The sequence below is a fragment of the Acomys russatus genome, chromosome 11 (assembly GCF_903995435.1).
Source record: "Acomys russatus chromosome 11, mAcoRus1.1, whole genome shotgun sequence".
NCBI classification, from domain to species: Eukaryota; Metazoa; Chordata; class Mammalia; order Rodentia; family Muridae; genus Acomys; species Acomys russatus.
This window is the reverse complement of record NC_067147.1, coordinates 37,523,237-37,543,499: the sequence shown is the minus strand read 5'-3', so window position 1 is coordinate 37,543,499 and position 20,263 is coordinate 37,523,237. Positions and strand designations below refer to the sequence as shown.

At 42.0% G+C, this 20,263-nt stretch overlaps 1 protein-coding gene across 1 annotated transcript in view; it reads right to left on the bottom strand.

Moving 5' to 3' along the window:
- The window catches only part of Micu1 (mitochondrial calcium uptake 1), a 127,198-nt gene that overhangs the window by 93,507 nt on the left and 13,428 nt on the right, over positions 1-20,263 (bottom strand). Inside the window, exon 4 of the mRNA XM_051153089.1 lies at positions 13,114-13,157. Within this exon, the coding sequence (XP_051009046.1) occupies positions 13,114-13,157 (44 nt within the window). The remainder of the gene's footprint in view (positions 1-13,113; positions 13,158-20,263) is intronic.

The following is a 20,263-nucleotide window of genomic DNA, read 5'->3' as shown; positions in this document are numbered from 1 at the left end:
ACACCACCACAAACGGGCTGATTTGATTTGACACATACTACCATACCATACTTTTTTTTTTTTTTTTTTTTTTTTAAGGAATTGAAAACTAGAGCTTTGGGCTTACAAGGCAAGACTTTGACCACTGAGCTGCATCCGTGGAGCCCTGGTTTACATGTCTGTATAGTTACCACGGTGTGAACTCAGAGCTTTGTATGTGGGAGGCAAGCCCTCCACTGCGTGGAATCCCCAGACTTGCTTTTATTTTTTATTTTAAGACAGGGTCTAACTAATTTGCCAGGCTGCCCTTGGCCTCCAACTTGTGATCCTCCTGCCTCAGCCTCCTGGGTAGCAGAGATTCCAGGCCTCCATCACAGGCCTAGCCTTTTGGGTCGGTGGGAAAACTTGTAAGTAAACTTACTATGTGGCACATCGTTTGCTGCACATGTGACTGCTACACGTCCCGGTGAATTAAAAGACCCGAGAGCTTTGCTGGCTTGCATGGCTCTGTGCTCATGTGTCTGCCCTTTTGCTTCTGACTAGTCTCATAAACTTACCGATCCTGTGGTTAAAGTCGCACTAACAGTAAAGGCCCCGAGGCTGCGTTTCCAGTCAGGATCTCACGGATGTGGGGAATCCCAGCCAGTTAGTTACAGCGTTGTTCAAAATAGAGTGGGTGATTTTCCCTTTCTGGACTCAGTTAGATGGAGTGAGTCTCATCTTATCATTCTTTCGACTTCACACCAGCTTTCAAGTTCTAAAGTTTAAAACGAAAGTAGCTTCTGGCTTTCAACAGACTTCACAAACTAAACGTTCATTCATCAATCATAAACTAAAAATATGTGTGGTATGCAGGAAAGGAAAAACAAAAACCAAAAAGAACATAGACTGCTCCATGAATTAAGATGCCATCTTTCATGAACCTCAAGTTTTGGGATTAATACTGACACTTACTAAAGATTACTTTATTATCAATGATTGTTGGCAAGTATGGTGGTACAGGCCTGTAATCTTAGCTACATGGAGGCTAAGACAGAATATGAGTTACCCATCTGGACAACTTAGCAAGACCATATATCAAAATAAAATTGAAAAGGGTCCTGGGAGTAATGGCGCATGCCTTTAATCTCAGCACTTGGGAGACTGAGGCAGGCGATCTCTGTGAGTTCGAGGCTAGTATGGGCTACACAATGAGTTCGTGAGTTCCGGGACAGCCAGAGCTATATTGTGAGACTGTCTTGAAAGATAAATTTAAAGAGGCAAGGTTTGTAGCTCAGCTGCCAAGTATGTGCCTCGAATGTGCAAAGCCCTGGGTGCAACCAACAGTACTGGGAAAAGAAAAGAATCAATATTTCTCTATACTGCTGAAAAAGATTTCAAATCCCTCTAGTAATGTTTGAAGTTGTGCTTTAAAAATTAATGACAGTAGTATCCTCCTTCCAGAACGCTGGGTTATGGCCTATCGCTTCCAAATGGCGAACAGCATCGCTACCTGGAGTTACAGTGGGGAGAGGGGGGGTGTTAGAGGAAGTCCATCTCTTTCTCATGCAGCGACTCCCACTTCATTGTCTTCTCCGTGCACAGACAGCTGCCAAAGCCTTCGGAAGACGTTCATCTTAAACAGTCACATTATTCTCAATCAAATTGTTGCACAGCTAAACTATGCCACTCTTGATTTGGTCCATACCCAATTGGGAAGAAAGGTAGAATTTGGTGCATATCAAATACAAATTAAATTTAAATGTTTCCAATTTAGTGTGGTTTACGATTTTCCCTCTTCGGACTCAGAACCTCTTCCAAGCTTCTCAAAGGTCCACTGCATTGGAGGCCAACATAAATTACTGTGCAACAAACTGAGGTGGGGGAGGGGGAGCTTAAGATGAAGACCATGCCATCTGCGGAAAGCAATTAATTCTCTTTTCAGTCCCAATTCTAACCACCTGAGCTCTGAGAACAACCCAAGTATCCAGGATGAAATAATCTGCTCATTTCATTAGTCAGCCTCTGAGAGAATGTGGTCATGCAGATGCTTAAAATGTGGCAGGTGACATGATTAAAAGCAATAGTAACAATTCAAACAAATCTGCTGGAATGGAATTAACTTCAAGCAAAGGACAGAACTTTATTGCTTGAAGTGACTTATTTGAATCCTCAGTATCTGCTGAAGTATCATCTAAGAGGGAAAAACAAATCTTATGTTCTGGCATCCCGTCTCTGATATTTGCTTCATAGCGGCTCCGAGTGGGACACACTATATGTGACTGTTACTGATAATCTGCTACCTAAATCTAAGAATTTAATTCTGAACTCTGGTCACACAAATAGAGTAGTGCTAAACACAAACTCCCTAGAAAACAATCCCTGCCTCCAGCAGCCCTAAGCTCCACAGCCATCTCGGTCACAGTCACTTGGGTATTATAAATGGCCTCCTTATCACTCAGGGTAAAACAATCTCATGCACACATTTTGAAAGAACAGGTCAGCAGAGTAATTTCATCCTCTCCCATTTGGAAAAAGATACAGCAAGGAAAATATATATCATAAGGAAAGACAAGTTTCATTGCAAGAATTTCTGCTCACACCCTTGACTGACTGCTACAGTCTCTCAGGGAGCCCTGGGAGAAAAAAATTTAATATCAAAATTGAGACCAAACACTAAGAACTATTTGTGGAACACCACTGAGCATTAAAAGTATGCCAAGAATTTACAAAACTCAGGGAGCCGGGGCAGGGGCTGGGGAGCTCAAGTGGAAGAGTGCTGGGTTCAATCCCTAACCCTGCATAACCTGGGCATGTGGGCTACCCCTGTAATCGTTGGCACTTGGGATCCCGTATCAGACGACTTGGGTTTAGCGAAGTAAGTGCCCAAGGTAACTGGACTACTGTGCTCTGACTCCAGGACCCTTATTACAAACCACTGCACTTCATATGCTATGAGGAGCGCAGGGCGCACAGTGTCCACGTTTGTAACTTCTGAAAATGTTACTGAGGGCTGCAAACTTGAAGGACAGCTTAACTCACTATTGTGAGGCTCAGCTGGTCTCAGCTGACTGGAGGAGAGTCTGAGCCAATGATTGAGTATGCCTTTCCTTAGTCAAGTGTGTATTTCATTCAGTTTCAAAATATGCATCTCTTCAAAAAAAAAAAAAAGCTTTTATACTCTTACTAGTCTCACAGGGCCAGTTTCACTGTTCTCTATGTCCACAGCGCATCAGCAGACACCTGAACAGGCGAGAACTGTGTCTACAGAATGCAAGATGCTTGCTTTGAGTAGCTCTCCAGAATCATCTAACTGTGGCCTTAAAACATGCTTGTATTTAAGTAATATGAAAATAGAAGTTAATCTAGAACAAAGTCTCTTACATCTGAGTGAACTGTAAACATTGTTTTATGATGAAAAAGCCAAGAATGAGGTGTTGTCAGAAATGTAATGGCCAGTTATGTTTATGCTTCAAATAAACAATGGAACATCAAATGGGTTCGGTTGATCTCAAGTTCAAACATAAAATAACCTAAAATTAAAAATGTATTAATAGGAGTCCGAATATTTGAGGCAAGGAAGTAAATGACATCCTTTTGGGGGCATTTAATGGTTACATTATTATTTCTTTTGTCAACCTGAATAACCAAAACATGTTAAATCCACAGACTTTAGGAGTGGTGGAGCTCGAGAGACTGGAAAGAGACCTGGGATATTCCTCAGTGCAACACACTGAGTGTATTACATCATTAGTAAGCTGGCCTGAAGAACAGCGTACTGTGCTAGCAGGCCCTGGCGCTGGCCTTTCTACAGGCAGTAGGAATGGCATGCAAACAGATCCTGCAAAAAGATAGCAAGGGTCCACCTCCTTTACCCAAGTGACTGCTGCTTGCTTGGGGAGCTTAAAACATACACAATGGTGTCACCAAAACAAGCACCGTTCCTGGTAACTAATATGAACAATTCCCTCACCATCTATTAAAACAAAAGCTTATCACCAGCCAAGGACAATACAGGCGGTAAACTTTAAACCCCTACCCAGATCTACCCAATGGACAGAACATTCTCCAAAGTTGAGTGGAGAGTGGGGTCTGACTTTCTCATGTACTCTGGTACCTCACATTTGACCATGTCCCCTGGAGGGAGAGACCTGGTGGCACTCAGAGGAAGGACAGCAGGTTACCAAGAAGAGACTTGATACCCTATGAGCATACACAGGGGGAGGTAATCCCCCTCAGGAACAGTCATAGGGGAGGGGAATAAGGGGAAAATGGGAGGGAGGGAAGAATGGGAGGATACAAGGGATGGGATAACCATTGAGATGTAACAAGAATAAATTAATAAAAACAAAACAAAACAAAAAACAAACAAAAAAACCCAAAAGCTTATGTTTAATATATAGTTACAAGGTATTTTTGAAGGATGCAGTAAAAGCTAATTTAAAAGTATTTAACATCTCAAACTTTAATTTTAGTTAAAATTTATTTGTTTTTGTTTTTAAGAGTTATTTATTTATTACATACACACTGTTCTATTTGAATACCAGGAGAGGGCACCAGATCTCTTTATAGATGGTTGCTACTCCCATGTGGTTGCTGGGAGTTGAACTCAGGACCTCTGGAAGAACAGCCAGTGCTCTTACCCTCTGAGCCATCTCTCCAGCCCCAAAACAGTTTCTTTGTAATATACTCAGCTACTGATTTGAGAAAACCGTAAAAGGTTCAGGGAAATATGAATGATAGAATACAGACTGCTTCAGAATTTATGTAGCTTCCTAGCAGAGGCCATGGGCTAATCTCTGTTTCACCCCAATTTCAGCATATGTGCCACTGAAGCAAGTGGCGTAATGGTTGGTTCCCAATCTCCAACCAACCAAGAATAGTACTGAAAGCCTAAATGACTGGCACTTACTGCTTCTAGTGCATCAGCACTCAAGGCTGTAGGCTCCAGAGACTTGCTAGCACATAAAAATGTTTCTCTCTTCTCATTAGTCCTCGCTATACAGATCTCTTTGGGAGTCAAATCATCACACGGTTATTAATGTAGAGTGAGGGATTTTGAGCTGCCTCCCACCTTTTGTCCTATAGCATTGAGAGCCATGGGAAGGGCATTCTCTTGTGACTGACCCTCATAATGCAGGGCTTGTTCATGGTAGGCAAGTGCCCTACCAAGAAGAGCATAACTCTGTTTTCATGTGGACAGCTAGCTACTCTAAGACAGAACCTCCAGAATTTGAAGCATTGGAATGGGCTTATCAATGAATTCTTTTGATGCAATTTTAAAAGCACTGGTTTGTTTCAGAACACAGTTTATGCCACAGTTATTTATGAAAGGTAACATATTCTATCAATAACAGGGTGAATGGTTTGGGGAACTACTAAAACACATCCCATTTTTAAATAGGAGCATGGGGAAAATGCACGATAAAAAGAAAGTACTCATGGTTTTCATTAATCATGTCACCAATTATTTCAAATCAAATGATGCTACTGTTTAAGTTGAATTAATATTTTTTATTACAGCTAACCATCAAAAATGAAAGAGTAATTTAAAATGAATCAAATTTAAACATTTATAATCTGTAGTTAGAGAGTCCCTGAATCTGAAGATTAATTTAAAAAGCACTTGTTCTGAGTGCCCTTGGAAATCCCCTTGCCAGTCATACCTGTATATTATGACCATGTGTTCACTTACTCTCCCAAGTGACAGGCATTGCCTGGCTCAAAAGGGCAAAATAATAAAGCCTAAGGGCAAAAATAAAGCTACCACTTTCCTCTTAAGCTACTTGATTGGGCAATAATAAAGCAACCAAACAACTGCTTATCTTCATTTATTAAGAAATTTCAAAAGAGAAATAAATCTATTAATCTAGACTGTCTTCCATTCCTCTGGTAGTTTACGAACAAAACAACCCACACAGTACTACCATCTACACGACCAACTGACTAAAATCTGACGCAGTGTGATGACTACAGCTAAGTTTCTCGTCCCTTTGTGTTAACAGCTACTGATAAGACTTCCTTTTGAGTTGTGCTGGGTCCTCTGTTCTCAAGGACTGTGCAGTGTTGAGATTGTCATATTAGAGCTAGAGCCAGTGATTTAAAGTGACTGACAGGAACGGAACCATTCTGCAGGGAGGGGAGCACACGGCATGCACAGAACCTTCGCCTCTGAAGCACTAATGTGGATTCCAGAGCAGAGATTAATTGAAAGCACATGCTGCCGAGTCAGTACCTGCCAGAAATCCTGATCAGAAGATGAGAAAAAGAAAAAACAAATTGACATTGATTATATGAACAACCCCCCTCAAATCAAACATACATATCACAAAACGCAACACATAGAGGAACAATTAAAACCTGTAAAGATTATCACTGAAAACCCGGAAATTAAAAAAAAAAATGAACACATACAAACACTCTAGACATTATCCATTAGGCACAATAAAACATAGATCAACAAAACAACCTCCCAGCACCAGATCACACAGCTGCAGGACAGCGGCACACTCTACAGCGACAAGACATGAATCACTCTGTGTTTAAAGAAGAGATGCAAAGATTCCATGTCTTTCCCTGGGGCAGTCACGGCGATTCTGGAATCAAAGTCTCCTATTAAGATGCCTCACAGTTTTAGCCTCAACTTCATGGCGAATTGCCTGTTTTGCTGTTCACTCAAACACAGACAACCAAATCCGGATGAGGTCAGAGGATTGAACTCAGTGGAGCAGTTGAGGATGGAACATGCGCCCTCTATTATGTTCCACTAAACAGGGCTGTCCTTGGGTAATGAAGACTGTCACCATGTCAGCTGCCATCTGAAGGAACAGTTCAGGTTAGTTAACTTAGCTGGGCTCCACTCTAAATATCAAGTGGTTTAGAAAAGCTTTTTACGTAAGTAAACTTCATTGGCTGTGAAATAAAGTTTGACCTAGACTTACCAGCATTTTCAAACCCAGCTCAGTATCGTTACTAATGTTCTTCAGTGAAAAATAGGTGGTACTAGCGATTTACAAGTTTTCTGTGGGGCCCAAAGGATTCCACAGCAGAGGGGTGCAGTGAGTTCCTATGGACACAGAGCATGAGCTCCTTTGGGTAAGTAGAGTAACTAGTTAAAATGACTCAGGGAGACTCCTCCAGATGACCGGACTGAGAAGAGGACAATTACGCACAGGGTATGGTGCCGCTACAAACCGAGAAAGATAATGTACACGTTAGCAGGTAGGCAGTCCGTCCCTTCCATAAAGTGGACCTGGGCTCATCATCCTGCAAAACAGTCACAAGCACACGGCCAGAGGCTGCACTCACTGTCCCAGTTCTCTATAAGGAAGAGACGCGAGGTTAATGGTGTTTTCACCCATTAACTGTGCAGAAGAGCCTATATCTGAGTGACTGTATGGGGATTTGACACATTTGCTCTGTTACACACCATGTTGCACTATGACACAGAACAACCTAACAGGGCTGCACTTCTCATCCCAGCTCAGCGTTATAACACTTCCTGAACACATGGCTATCAGATGTGGGAATGCACACTGTGGGAAAAAATGCCTTGGAAAATGAAGAGTTCACATGCCAAAGCTAGATAACAACAACAACAACAACAATAATAATACAACAACAACAACAAAAACAACAACAATAATAATAATATTATTATTTACTATGTGGAAAAATAAATGAGGTTAGTTTGTAAGAAAAAAACCCAAGGATTTTGAAAGTGATTTAAAAACCTTTGAATAGGAAAGATGACAGGGAGATCTCTGAAAAATAAGATGGAAAAAAAAATTTTTTTTTTTTTTTTAAGATGGAAATTTTAGCAAGTGTCAAAGTAACATTTTTTTTTCCCCTCTTGTGTCAGGGACTGAACTCAGAGCCTTGCCCAGGCTCAAGCACAGGCTCTACCACAGAGCTTTACAGCAAGTCCAGAGGCTTTCCGGAAATGCTGACTCAGCACCCGAGGTCACTGTAGTAGTTTAATTACACTCTGAAGTCCTGGCTCATGAGAAAAGGTTATAACCAGTCCTATTCAAACGCTCCATCCAACACATAGCAAACCATTACTAGGAAGAAAAATGCCTGGTTTTGTTCATAACAGAAACATTTTACTCAAATAGCCAGATTACAATGAGCAGAGATCCGGTCTCTCATATACACACTTAAGGAGTGACAGGGTCAATAAAAAGACAAGTAATACTTTCCAAATTGCCACTTGATCATATGATAACACAATCGAACATAAAACAGTGAACTGGACTCTGGTTCTTAAATCCAGCTATTCAATTTGTATACCTCATATTTTCTTTCCTCAAATGAAATGTTATTATTTATTTATTTTTTGTTTCTGTGTTTTATCTAGAGGGCAGAGGCAGGACAGCTCAAGTACATACATTCAAAATCAGAATGAGCAATCCTTTGAGACTCTCCCTCCAAACCCACCAAACCAAAACCCCATCACTACCAACTCCCACCAAACAGAAAGTGAAAAAAATATGGGGTGGTGGTTTTTGCTGTTTTTCGTCTTTTCAAACAGTAATAAGGCAAGAACGTTCTATGAGAAAAAGGTCCTACTGATGAACCAGCCTGCCGTCATCTTAGGCTTAAAAACCATGATTAAGTCTGTTTCCACAGGATTGGGCTATGCCCCACCTGCAACCTTAAACTACAAATGGCTCTCTCTGTATTGCCTGCTCCAGGAAGCGACAACCATGCCTGTTTCAAAAGGTTGTGGTGACCACCTTGTTATGCTCTGCTCCTGTAGCCCTGCCTATTTTGTCCTCCAAACCTCCCATTTGGAACTGCCTACCCCTGAGGTATAAAAACCTTGCCTTCCTCATGTCCAAGGCTGACCTCTTGAAACCTGCCTTAGGGGGAGGCAGGCTGGGCACAGGAATAAATATGACCTCTTTAATTAATGTGGCCAAGAAGATTTGAGTTGGTGGAAAAATGCGCTCAGGACAGCTCGATGGCACCCTCCTGAGTGACTCATCTGGGGATTAAAAGCCTCAAGGGGATGCCTGACCCACACATGTTTATTTAGCAATTTCATTTTAAACTATAAAAATAACCACTGACAAACAGTCAGTGACTATGTTATTGGGGTTTTATTACAAAGTTATCAGGATGATAACTGGGGTGCCTGTTTAACATGAGAGCAGACTCTGGCTGCCAGTCTCCCTCCGATCCTACTCACAAGCACCTGCTATAGAGTTACTGTGGCGGGCACACTTTGTCCCCTACCTTAACCCTCTCTGGGCGTGAGCACCCTGCTTCTCCTTGTTTCCGAGTGCTCTCTTTGTTCCCGCGCTCCTTTCTTCCTCTCTTGCTCCCACCACCCGTCCTCTCATGGCCATGGCAGTCTGGACCCTTCCAAATGCCTCTGCCTGTGCTCTCCCTCATATCTACAATGAACCTTCTCAACCATAGCTAGGAGTGTCATGCCCTCATTTCTCATTCATACCCTAGAAATATCTGAGTGAAATATCTGTGAGAGCTTCAGGCTTCAAGAAGCTGAACAATCTCATTCATTGTTTTGGAATCTGGCTTTTCCTTCCTCCCTCCCTCCCTTCCTTCCTTTCTTTTAAAAAATTTTCCCTATTATAAAAGAAAGAGAACATAAGTAATATATCCTATTTTTATAAATGGCATTAGGGGATAAGCAAAAACATAAATCAGAAACAAAAATATTAAAATTCTGTCTATTTTTGTCTTTATTTAGCATCAGTAAGAGCTGAATACATATATTAACAGAATTTGGACTTGAGTGATTTTAAGTCTCTCAAAGGTGGGAAGGTGAAAATATTAAGGCCAACAATTGACAAGTGGGACCTCATAAAACTAAAATGCTTCTGTACAGCCGAGGAAACAATCAACTGAGTGAAGAAGAAGCCTTCAGAGGGGGAGGGAACCCAGTGACAGGCCAATAACTCTTAAAGAGCTTTTTGGGCTGAGGTTGCAGTTTAGTGGTAGAGCATCCAATTTATATGCAGGAGGCTCTGGGTGCAATCCCATCATCAACAAGAAAGGCAGGCAGACTGACAGATGGGAAAGAAGGAGATGGGGGAGGAGGGGAAGGTTGAAACTATGGGGAAGGGAGAGCACGGAGACATGGGGTGGGTGGTGATGAACAGTTCATTTCAATGGGGACCTGCTGCTGCTGCATTTGGAAACAGGGAGAGAAGCCCAGGGTGACATCAAAGCCTGGTGTCAGCATGTCAGCATCCCTGCATCCCTGCTCAGGAAATAATCACATCTACAGCACGCAGTTCTCCGCTTTGATGCCTGAAAGAAACATGGTGGTATCTGATTCCAAGAGCGCTGCTTACAACATGTCACAGGAATAGACCATGCAGGGTACAACTTCTATGTTTAGATTGCCAAGAAAAAGGGGTAAGACAAAATGGGCAACAAAGACTGTAAACCACACGAAGTACGTCACACCAAGGAAAGAGAGCAACTAAGATTAGATGTTTCACTAATAAGGCTCCACTTGGAAATAAATACTTTGTTTTATAGGCCAAATACTAGATGCTAAAAACATCAAATGAAAATTATATGGTTTTTAATAAAACATAATGTATAATACACGAAATGACTACGTTAACAAACCTCGGAAATACATGTGTAGTAGGAGGGTACACTAAAAAACTCTGTTCTGACATATTTCCACATGCTATATTATCATATTTCTAATAGTACTAACAAGTTATTGATTAGCTATTTAATTTTTAAAGGAATTTTAAATTTTTATTTATTATTTTTTTATGGTTCATATGTAGGTTGGTGTGCATGTGGCAGTCAGAGGACAACCTGTAGCAGTTGGTTCTCTTTCCACCAAGTAGGTTCTGGGAAAGGAAAATAAGGTCATGAGGCTTGTTGCCACGCCCCCGTACCCACTGAGACACACTATCTATAAAAGTATTTGAAAGGGCAGGGCACATCTCGGTAGGTGGTGCACTTCTGGTAGATATCCAACGCTGCAAAAGGTTGTTTTTTCAAATAGATCATCAGAGAAAATCTGAAGCCATCCAAAACTTGAAGTTTTGAAACTTTTAGTCTTAGCCTGAATATTAAAAATATCCACACTCTTCAAGCAATATTAGCTACAGATGTCAGCATTTGTTACTCAGGACCTTTTAGTAGACAGGGCTGAAATGTAACAGGTGACAGAGGAGGCTGGTGTGCTCTGTGACTTTTCTCCAAAGACAAGAGCTAGCACATATATAAGTGGATGTTAGCCCATTGGGAAAGATGCTGGGACTCGCTGCTGGACTCAGGGTGGAGCTCTGAGAGTGGTATGGAAGAATGAGGGGATGAAAGCACGCAGAGGGTTTAGAAGCCCCACAGGGAGACCATCAAGGCTGGTGGATCTGGACCCAGGAGCCCTGCACAAACTGATGCACCAGCCAAGGACCATGCATGCAGTAAACCTAGATCCCTTTTTTAGATCCAGCCAACGGACAGCTCATTCTCCACGGCTGTGGGGAGAGCGGGGACTGACTCTGACATGAACTTTAGTGCCCCGATTTGATCACTTCCCTTGGTGGGGAGGCCCTGTGGGCACACAGAGGAAGGGGAAGCAGGCAATCCAGATGAGACCTGATAGGCAGTCGTCATATGGTGGGGGAGGAGGTCCCCTCTGTCAGAGGTCTAGGGTAGGGGAGTAGGGAGGAAGAGTAAGGGATGGCGGGAACAGGAAGATACAAGTGAGGGGATAACAATCGGGATGTAATCTGAATACATTATAATAAATTTAAAAAACGAAAACAATTAAATAAGCTAATGTCTGTCAGTGGTCAGATGATGGCTTTGTTAAATGCTGAGTTAGACGGGTTTTGTTTTTGTTTTCCAGAGTATTTTCTCTTTGAGAACCTGTTCCTTGGAATCATAAAACCAGCTTCCACACTTAATCTTTGCATCCACAGATAAGCATCTCTGACCCAAGTCAAAGAGTTTTCTTCTTCGTCAGACACAAAACATCTGGTCAAATGCAGAGAACAACTGATTGTAGGGTGCCTGGACCAGTGGATGCATCTACAACCGCTGCAAAAGGCTCAGATAACTAGATGGAGGAGGGTGCAGAAAGACTGTTAGGAGCCAGAGAACCCGGAAGTCCACTGTGAAGTTGTGTCTCCTAGAAATGACAAGGGAGTTACACACACTGTGTCTTAACCCATGGCTGAACACTGCGCACACCAAGAGGTGAGCTTTCACAGGAGGAAACCTCACGGAGTTCTACCCCTATGAAGAATGACCGAGAGGAGAGTCAGTGGTCCCACAGGGAGGAGCTGGTAGTTGGTTTTCCAATTCTAAGTGGTCAGCCCTGAAGTCACCTCCATACAAGCAACTCTAAACAGACTCAGCAGACTGTATTTATATATGTACGCATTTATATATACATGGAACAGTATCAAAGAGAGAGGCCTGGTGTGTGGGAGGGATTGGAGGAAGGAAAGAAAGGGGGAAATGATATAATTTTATTTTAATTAAAAAAATATTTTAAAAACTGGCCCCTTACTTTCATTAGAACACTGTGTAAACTTTTCTTTTCCCCTTTGAAGACCTTATCGGGAAAGGGAAAAGCATGTTCAACTGGCAGCTTTATGAGATAATAAAATTGAAAGTTTCATTCCAATGCCTAAGAATGATGTGTTATAATGTGATTTCTTCGTCAGGTACCGAGTATTGAAAGTATAATGCAAACACATGCACATTGGGAGAATCCTTCATAACTGTTATAAAAGCACTACAGAGGTTTTCATGGTGTTATATTTAGGATTACCGCTATAAGCTGTCAGAAGGCTCAACAGTGAGAAATGTGAATATATAGTTACTCATTTATCTTTATGATGACTTTTACATCCATGTTCAAGCATCAGTAAACACTGGATTTAGCCTTAATATATGGAGTAAGTAAACCACGAGTTACCTAACATGGAAAAACATTAGAGAACAAGTCAACCAACCCAGCAAAGGCCCCCCCACCCACCCACCACCCCCGCTTGATTTCCTGTGTCGGATCTCCTGAAGACGCAGGCCTCCGAACCTAAACACACTTTTCTCAGCTAAGAGGCATTCATGAATCTGTCACACATGATTTTAAAGGAACCCGGAAACCTTAGTAAACTTAGGACATCTGTGCACCAGTTGGCTCACCTTTCCATCAAAGCGCTTTATGATATACTGATCCAGGCCCAAGTCTGAAAAGGAGAGAAAAAAAAATCAGTCTCTGATTGTAACTCACCAGAAACACATGATGGCCCCTGGTTCTGGTTTAAATTATTCAATTAAGTAAACTAGATGGCTTAGCCACAATATTCATCCAAAGCCACAAAGGAATGAAAGTTTTGCCCCATTTTTAGACTCAAAGTACAAATGCTGGCAGACAGACAACAGCGCTTTGCTTACATATCAGAACAGCAAGGTGCTTGTGTGAACGGTGGTGCATGCATGGGTAAGGCAGTCTCAAGTCTTCACACTAGAGCATGGTGCCAGCATCAGAAGCTTCATTTTGCTTTTAACAACTTGGCAACTGTTCTGAGTGCCTGTCCTCCAAGCTGAGCAACTGCCATCTTGGGGTTATCCCAGCTGGGCTTGTTGACATCTATGTCCCCTCATGGAGTGGTAGGGAGGATGGGGAGAGCCTCACCTGAATCTCCAGCTTTTCCTGACCACCTGTTACATGCAACTCCGCCTCAATTACACATGACCTCCTGGAGATGCTAGAGTACACAGGCCAGGGGAGACAGGGAAGTGGGGCTCCATCTAAGTGGCTATGGGAAAGCCTTCACCCTCACTGAGCGTAGCCTGTTGGGATGGGAGGAATGCCCACACTTTTGTAACTAGCCCCTCACTTATGCTCTAAGGACGCCCAATAAACTCAGAAACTCAGAGTGAATTCTGACAGAATTGAGCCTTGGCTTATCTTTGGGACCTTATGAGGAAAGGTGTTTACATCTCTCTCTGGGAAACAAACAAACAAACAAAAGCAAACATAATCAGAACAGATAAGAAAATCTGAAAACAATTGTAATTTGAACCATCACAGTATTTAAAATGGCATTATTCAAAAAGACAGAGAAAACTTCTACAATAAAAGAACTGAAGCCAAGGCTAGTGGTGCACATCTGTTAACGGGCACTGCTTCCATGCCCAGAGCTCATGGTCCTCCACAGCTACCCATCTGCTTCAAGACCAGCCTGGACTGCATGAGATCCCAGTTCAAAAACCAACCAACGAACAAACCAACCAACGAACCAATAGAATGAATAGAGAGCAACAAAGATAACTAAAATGTTGCTTATTTCCCCTTATTTTTTGATTGCCTATAAAAAGAGACTACACACACACACACACACACACACACACACACACACACACACACACACACCACACCACAGACAGACATGTAAACTGAATTTTTCAAAAAGGCAAAAACATCTAACTACTAAAAAAAAAAAAAAAAAAAAAAAAAAAGACAAAGAAAAAACTTTGAGGCAGCCGCTTCAAGTACTGAAAGTAAAGAACTCCAAGCATGCATTCCTTTTTTAGTGAAAACATCCTTAAAGAATAAAGACAAAATAAAGCATTCTAAGATGAAAGGAAATAGTGACTCCATGTGCAGGGGACCTGTTCTCCAGCGACAGGAAATGACAGTGGATGGAAACCAGGAACTAGAGGATAAAAGAGCAACAGGTATGGTTCAACAGTCAATATCTGAGAGAGACAGAGCCAGAGCGAGAACCGCCTTCTCTTAAGTCCTTCTCATAAGCAGTTTGGGTGGAGTTTTCAATATCTACATAGAGGTGATGCGTACAGCATGAAGTGGGAAGGCCTTGCCGTGGTAAGGCGGCTATTCACCTGAAGCAGTAAAACTAAATTCGCACAGAACACTGTGAGAATTGTGGATAATCTCCATGCTAAATTGCTAAATATAGTCAGAGAAATATAGTCAAGACACAAAAAGATCACTTAAAATAAAATATAGTAAAAATGTTTAAATAGTCCACAAAGCAGTCAGGAAGACCTAAGGACGAGGCGGAGGAGTATGGTAGTTTGACAGCTAAGCTAATGGCAAGTTCTTAAAAAGGACACATGCAAAGGGCCCATGGGAAAAGGCCTACGCCTTCTGCAAAGCATTCCGCCATCCTTAGCTGAAATCTCTCCTCTGTCACCTGCTTAGACAACTAGCTAGGAGGCCAAGGAACCCTAGTATGAGAGTCACCAGTTCACGAGAACACAGGGTGGCCGGTCAGTGACCACGCCACCTCTACTGGGAGGTGCAATCTGGACCGCGACAGGGCAGCACATTCACACACAAGCTCAGCTGTTATACACATTTCAGTTAATTCAAAGGCCAGACTGCTGAAATAGGTCATCACAAGTAACCATTTAATAAATTCAGAATGTGTAAACTGTGACAAACTTCAAGGCCTTTCATAATGAGACAAAGCCAGTTTTCTGGGTTCACACAAGATAGCTTCATTGAAGAATATAAAATCTCAACATTCCAAATTTTTATAAAGCATGCGGAACACTAAGGGTTTTTTGAATAATCTTAACTGTTACAGCTTGTCCGCCCTTCGTCGGCTTGAGTGATGGTCTATCTAGTTTCTCTTCTATGGGCTTTCACAGTCTTTAATCATACACTTTGTGGCCTTTACTGTTAATCTTTTTATAATCAAAGTTTCCGATTTCAGCAATATCTCATGCATATTAAACTTCAGGTGTGGGTCTGATACTTTGCACTGGTATGCAAAGTCCAGGAGCGTTCTGATGCTAAAGGTAGGCGTGGCGGCACAGGACTGTAAGCCCACAGTCGGCCAAGCTGAGCTGGCTGGATGAACTCTCCAAGATCTAGATGAAGCAAGTGGACGGAGCACAGCTGACTTCTGGTCTCTACAGCATACGTACTCTATGTGCACACAAATATGCCCACATATGTATATATGTTCACATAGTAAATACACACAAATAGAAAAAATGATAATGCTTAATAAAGCTAGGCTACAATGGCCACTTATTAAAATTCAATACTTTTCAAAATTAGAAAAAAAAAAGAGATTATAATTTAATTACCACATTTTCCCCTTCCCTTTTCTCCCTCCAAACCCCTCCATGTACCTCTCCCCATTCTCCTTTAAATTCTTGGCTGCTTTTTTTCACTGATATTACACACACACACACACACACACACACACACACACACACACACACACACTCCTAAATATAATCTCTTTCATCCATATAATGTTACTTGTATGTATGTAATCCCAGCTGACCTTTGGGCACAGGACAGTCAGTTAGTCCCGCCCTCCTCAGTCGCCTATAGTTCTTTATGCAGGGTTAAGCCTTGTGGGCTCTTCCCCACCCAGTTTGGCATGTCCGGGTGCCATCCTTTAAACTCAATCCTTTTATTTGAGTAATTAGGACTCATCAGTTGTCTGTAACCATAACAGAGCTTCCAAATTGTCTAACTTATACCACTTCTCTCCTTAAATCACATTTGCCAGAGGCTTTGAGGTCCTTCATACCCGCAGGCCAAGCAAATCACAATGTGAGAAGCGCCAGCACTGGCTGAACACCCAGCAGTTGCTTAGATGCTGTCTTTGTCACCGGTCGCCTCATCACTCAATCCTAACAGAAGGGGCACTTTGGGAGTGACAGCCTTCCTCCTCTCTGTGTATTCCCTTTTCTTTTAGTTTTTCGAGACAGAGTTTCTCTGTGTAGCCCTGACTGTCCCTATTCACTCTATAGACCAGGCTGACCTTGAACTCACAGAGATCTACCTGCCTTGCAGGCAGGAAAATATGCCTGACATCTTTCTTTTTTCTTAAAGCCCCAGATATAACAGTAGTATTTACTATTTGCCTTTCGGCCCTCTAAGCCTTAAATATTTACTAGTTGGTCTTTAAAACAAAACAGACTTTGTTCTAAGTTGAACCTGGTTACAGAGTGAGACCCAGTGCCTACAGCAAGTTAAAAAAATACTGGCTATCCTCTATACAATAGCATATCATGGCTTTAAATGTCCCCAAAAGCTAGTGCTGGTTTGAGAGTGCTTAGATTTCTGAATCCTTTTACTAGATGTCCAAGGTAATATATGATATGTAGAGTTTGTGAAAACACACACACTCAGGCAGCCCATGTTTAACTTCCACACAATGCTCCATACCGAGGGCTAGCACATTTCCTTTTTGAAAGAACATAAAAACTTGAGGTTTATAAGCCAAATGCTTATGGTCTCTGTCACAGTTACTCCACTCTGCTCTTCCAGCTCCGAAACTGCCACATAGGAAAGAGCATGCTGTGCCATAAAACTTCTTATCAACACTGAAATCTGAATTGCATGTAATTTTTAAATGTCATAAAATATTCTTGTGCTCCTCCTCCCCCTTTAAAAATGTACAAATTGTTCTCTATTCATGGGCCATGACGAATGGCTACAGCTGTTCTACTCTGTAGGAAACAGTACTGTAGGGGATCAAAGATAAAAAGCAGACATAGTGAAACCCTGTAAACAAACAAACAAACAAAGGCAGAACTCAGTAGGTATATGGAGAAAAACAGTACTACAAAAATACATTTAAAACAACTGATCAAGAATAAAGTCTGTGTCACTAACTGAAGTGCTCTTTATCTGAAAGATCATTTTCACATGGTGAAGGGTGATCCTAAAGGGAACATGGAGTCCAGGAGACCTGATTAGACAGCGAGACCCGCTTCTCCATTCACGCAAGATGAAAAGTCAAGCTGTGCTCTGCACAAAACTCCTTTGTTTCCGGAACTTTTACCCATCCCATGCTTCTGATTACCTACACCATAGAATGGCTGTGAGAAAGATGTGTGGTTTTGTTTTTTGGAGACAGGGTTTCTCTGTGTAGCCCTGGCTGTCCTGGAACTCAGAGATCCGCCTGCCTCTGCCTCCTGTGTGCTGGGAATAAAGGTGTGAGCTACCACGCCTGGTGAGAAATGGTGTTTACTACAACAGTGAGAGCCACTTCACACCCACAGCTTGAGCGGCCACCTGAGTCACCATCCTTGTATCCAGGGATGGTGGTGACACATCGACTTCATAGAGGGGGACGAGATGTGTGCAAGGAGCACATGGTGTTTTTTTTCCCCTTTTACTGTGTTTCACATTTAACTGTGGCTACTTTCGCTATATACATTTTCTGATATTTAGTACAGAACTATTCTTAATCATCTTTTCACTCTGAAATTTATCAGCTCGTTTCAAATTGTTTAATTTGAGGGCCTTATGTAGTATGCGCTTCGTGATTATTTTAAACAGTTCTAAAACTAAGCTCACAGATTTAGATCTGCTGGGTATCCTGGGATAGGATGTGTGAAGTCATGACAAAACAAAGCTGAAATAGGAAGGGCTGCCTGGAGACCAACCGAAGGCAGCAACTTAAACTACAGAAACCGACTGCCTGACTCCTCTTCTTCAAACCACCCCGCACAGGAGCAGCATATTTTATTTTGCTCCATCAACATTCTTGCTAATGAATTCTTGCTAAAGAGCAAATGAAAATGAAGCCAGTTTCCCATTAGATCTCATTTTACCATTACAGAATTTCCCCTCATGATTCTCATAAGAGAGGCACTTCTCCATTTATTCCAGCTTCCCATGAAAAGGAGAAGGTGGTGGGCACGCTCAGTCACTGCTCAGTTTATGTAGTATATCTTTAAGTCATTAAGCTGGGGGCGGGGTGGGGGTGGCGGAGGCTGGGGGCATGTAGCTCAGAGGTAGAGTGCTTGTATGGCATGCAGAAAGCCTTGCATTCGATCCCCACCAGCGTGAAAACAAATAAACGAACAGCAAAGTGATACCAAGTTAAATGGCAGAGTATATGAAGGCAACCGGAAAATATAATTGTTTTAAACGGGATAAAGATAATACTCCTTAAGTGAGGAAGCAGTCTTTGGTGGCCTGCCTTGAACTATTGGCTCATTTTCACTGTCATACTGGAAGCAAATTACATTCTTTCAAGTTACTGATAGAAATGAGATTTTTATCTGGATGGCAATTGCCTTGCAGGCAGGAAAATTCTTTGCTATCATAAAAAACGGGAAAATACTCGCAAGCCTCTTTCCTCTGCACACAAGTCTGCTTTACTTTCCTCCTTCACATGTCACAAAACGAGCTGCTGAAGCAAGTTTAGAAGGATCTAAATCTTGGATTGGATGGCTCAGTGGTTAAAGGTGCTGGTCATTAGCCTGGCCACATGAGTTTGATCTCCAGGACCCACATGGAGAGAGCATCAACACTCCGAAGTTACCCTTTGGCATGTACACCCCTATTAAATAAACAAACATTTAAAAAGGATCTACATCTAAAGTCCAAAGCAATTAATGAAAAGTTTGGTATATTTTATTAGAAAACTCTTTGAGAGCAGAAAGCAACTCAACACTTCTTGAATGAATATATAAAAGGCCTGTTAGGAAATAAAGGAACATTTGAGGAAAAAATAAAATATGTCCTTCTGATTTCAACATTCATAGTTATTTTGGTAGTGTCCTTTTCTAGAACTTTCTCTGTATTTTTTACATAGAGGAAACACAGAGGACCTAGAAACATAGCAAACATCGTAGGGATACAACCAGTAAAATGCAGAGGAGAGACATTCTGCCATACAGGTGACCTACATTCTTCTACATGTAAATGGCGCCTTGTTCAGGCTGCTAAAAGGCAGGGGATTGGTGTGGAAGAATGGAGGGCAAATGGAGGGGAAAAAGAAAGCCTAAAGGAAGGTGTGTTACTCAGCTCTCAACTCTACACAGCCAGGGCTCACTTCTTAGCCATTCCAAGAAGCCATAGTTTGTGTAGCAGATGCCACACAACAGAGCGGAGAAGGTACAACTTAGCACCAAGTACATTTGTGTTTCATATGCACCCTATACACATAGCCCACTGATCATTTTACCTGATTTTTTTTGTGCACTGGTGTTTTGACTGTAATTCACAAGCGGTGAAATAGGGAATTATCATGCCCAGTGTCAGACTGACAGTCCAAACACGTCAGATTTTGGAGCATTTTGGATTACAGATCACAGATTCAGGGTGTTCAGCCATTACTGGTTTATATGTCTGCTTGGTTTTTAATGCTGTTTATGTGGCTCTGAGTTGCTGCCTCGTGCATCCTTTGACTCTGTGCAGGACAGGTCTGATAGCCACAACCTATGGAAGCCTCGGTTATCTGGAACCATCTTCACTGCTCTTCTGTGAACTCTGACTGCCCTCATGCTGTCCACCACAGGTGTCCTCCCTGGGCAAACCAGGGACAACTCCCGTCAAGCGCTC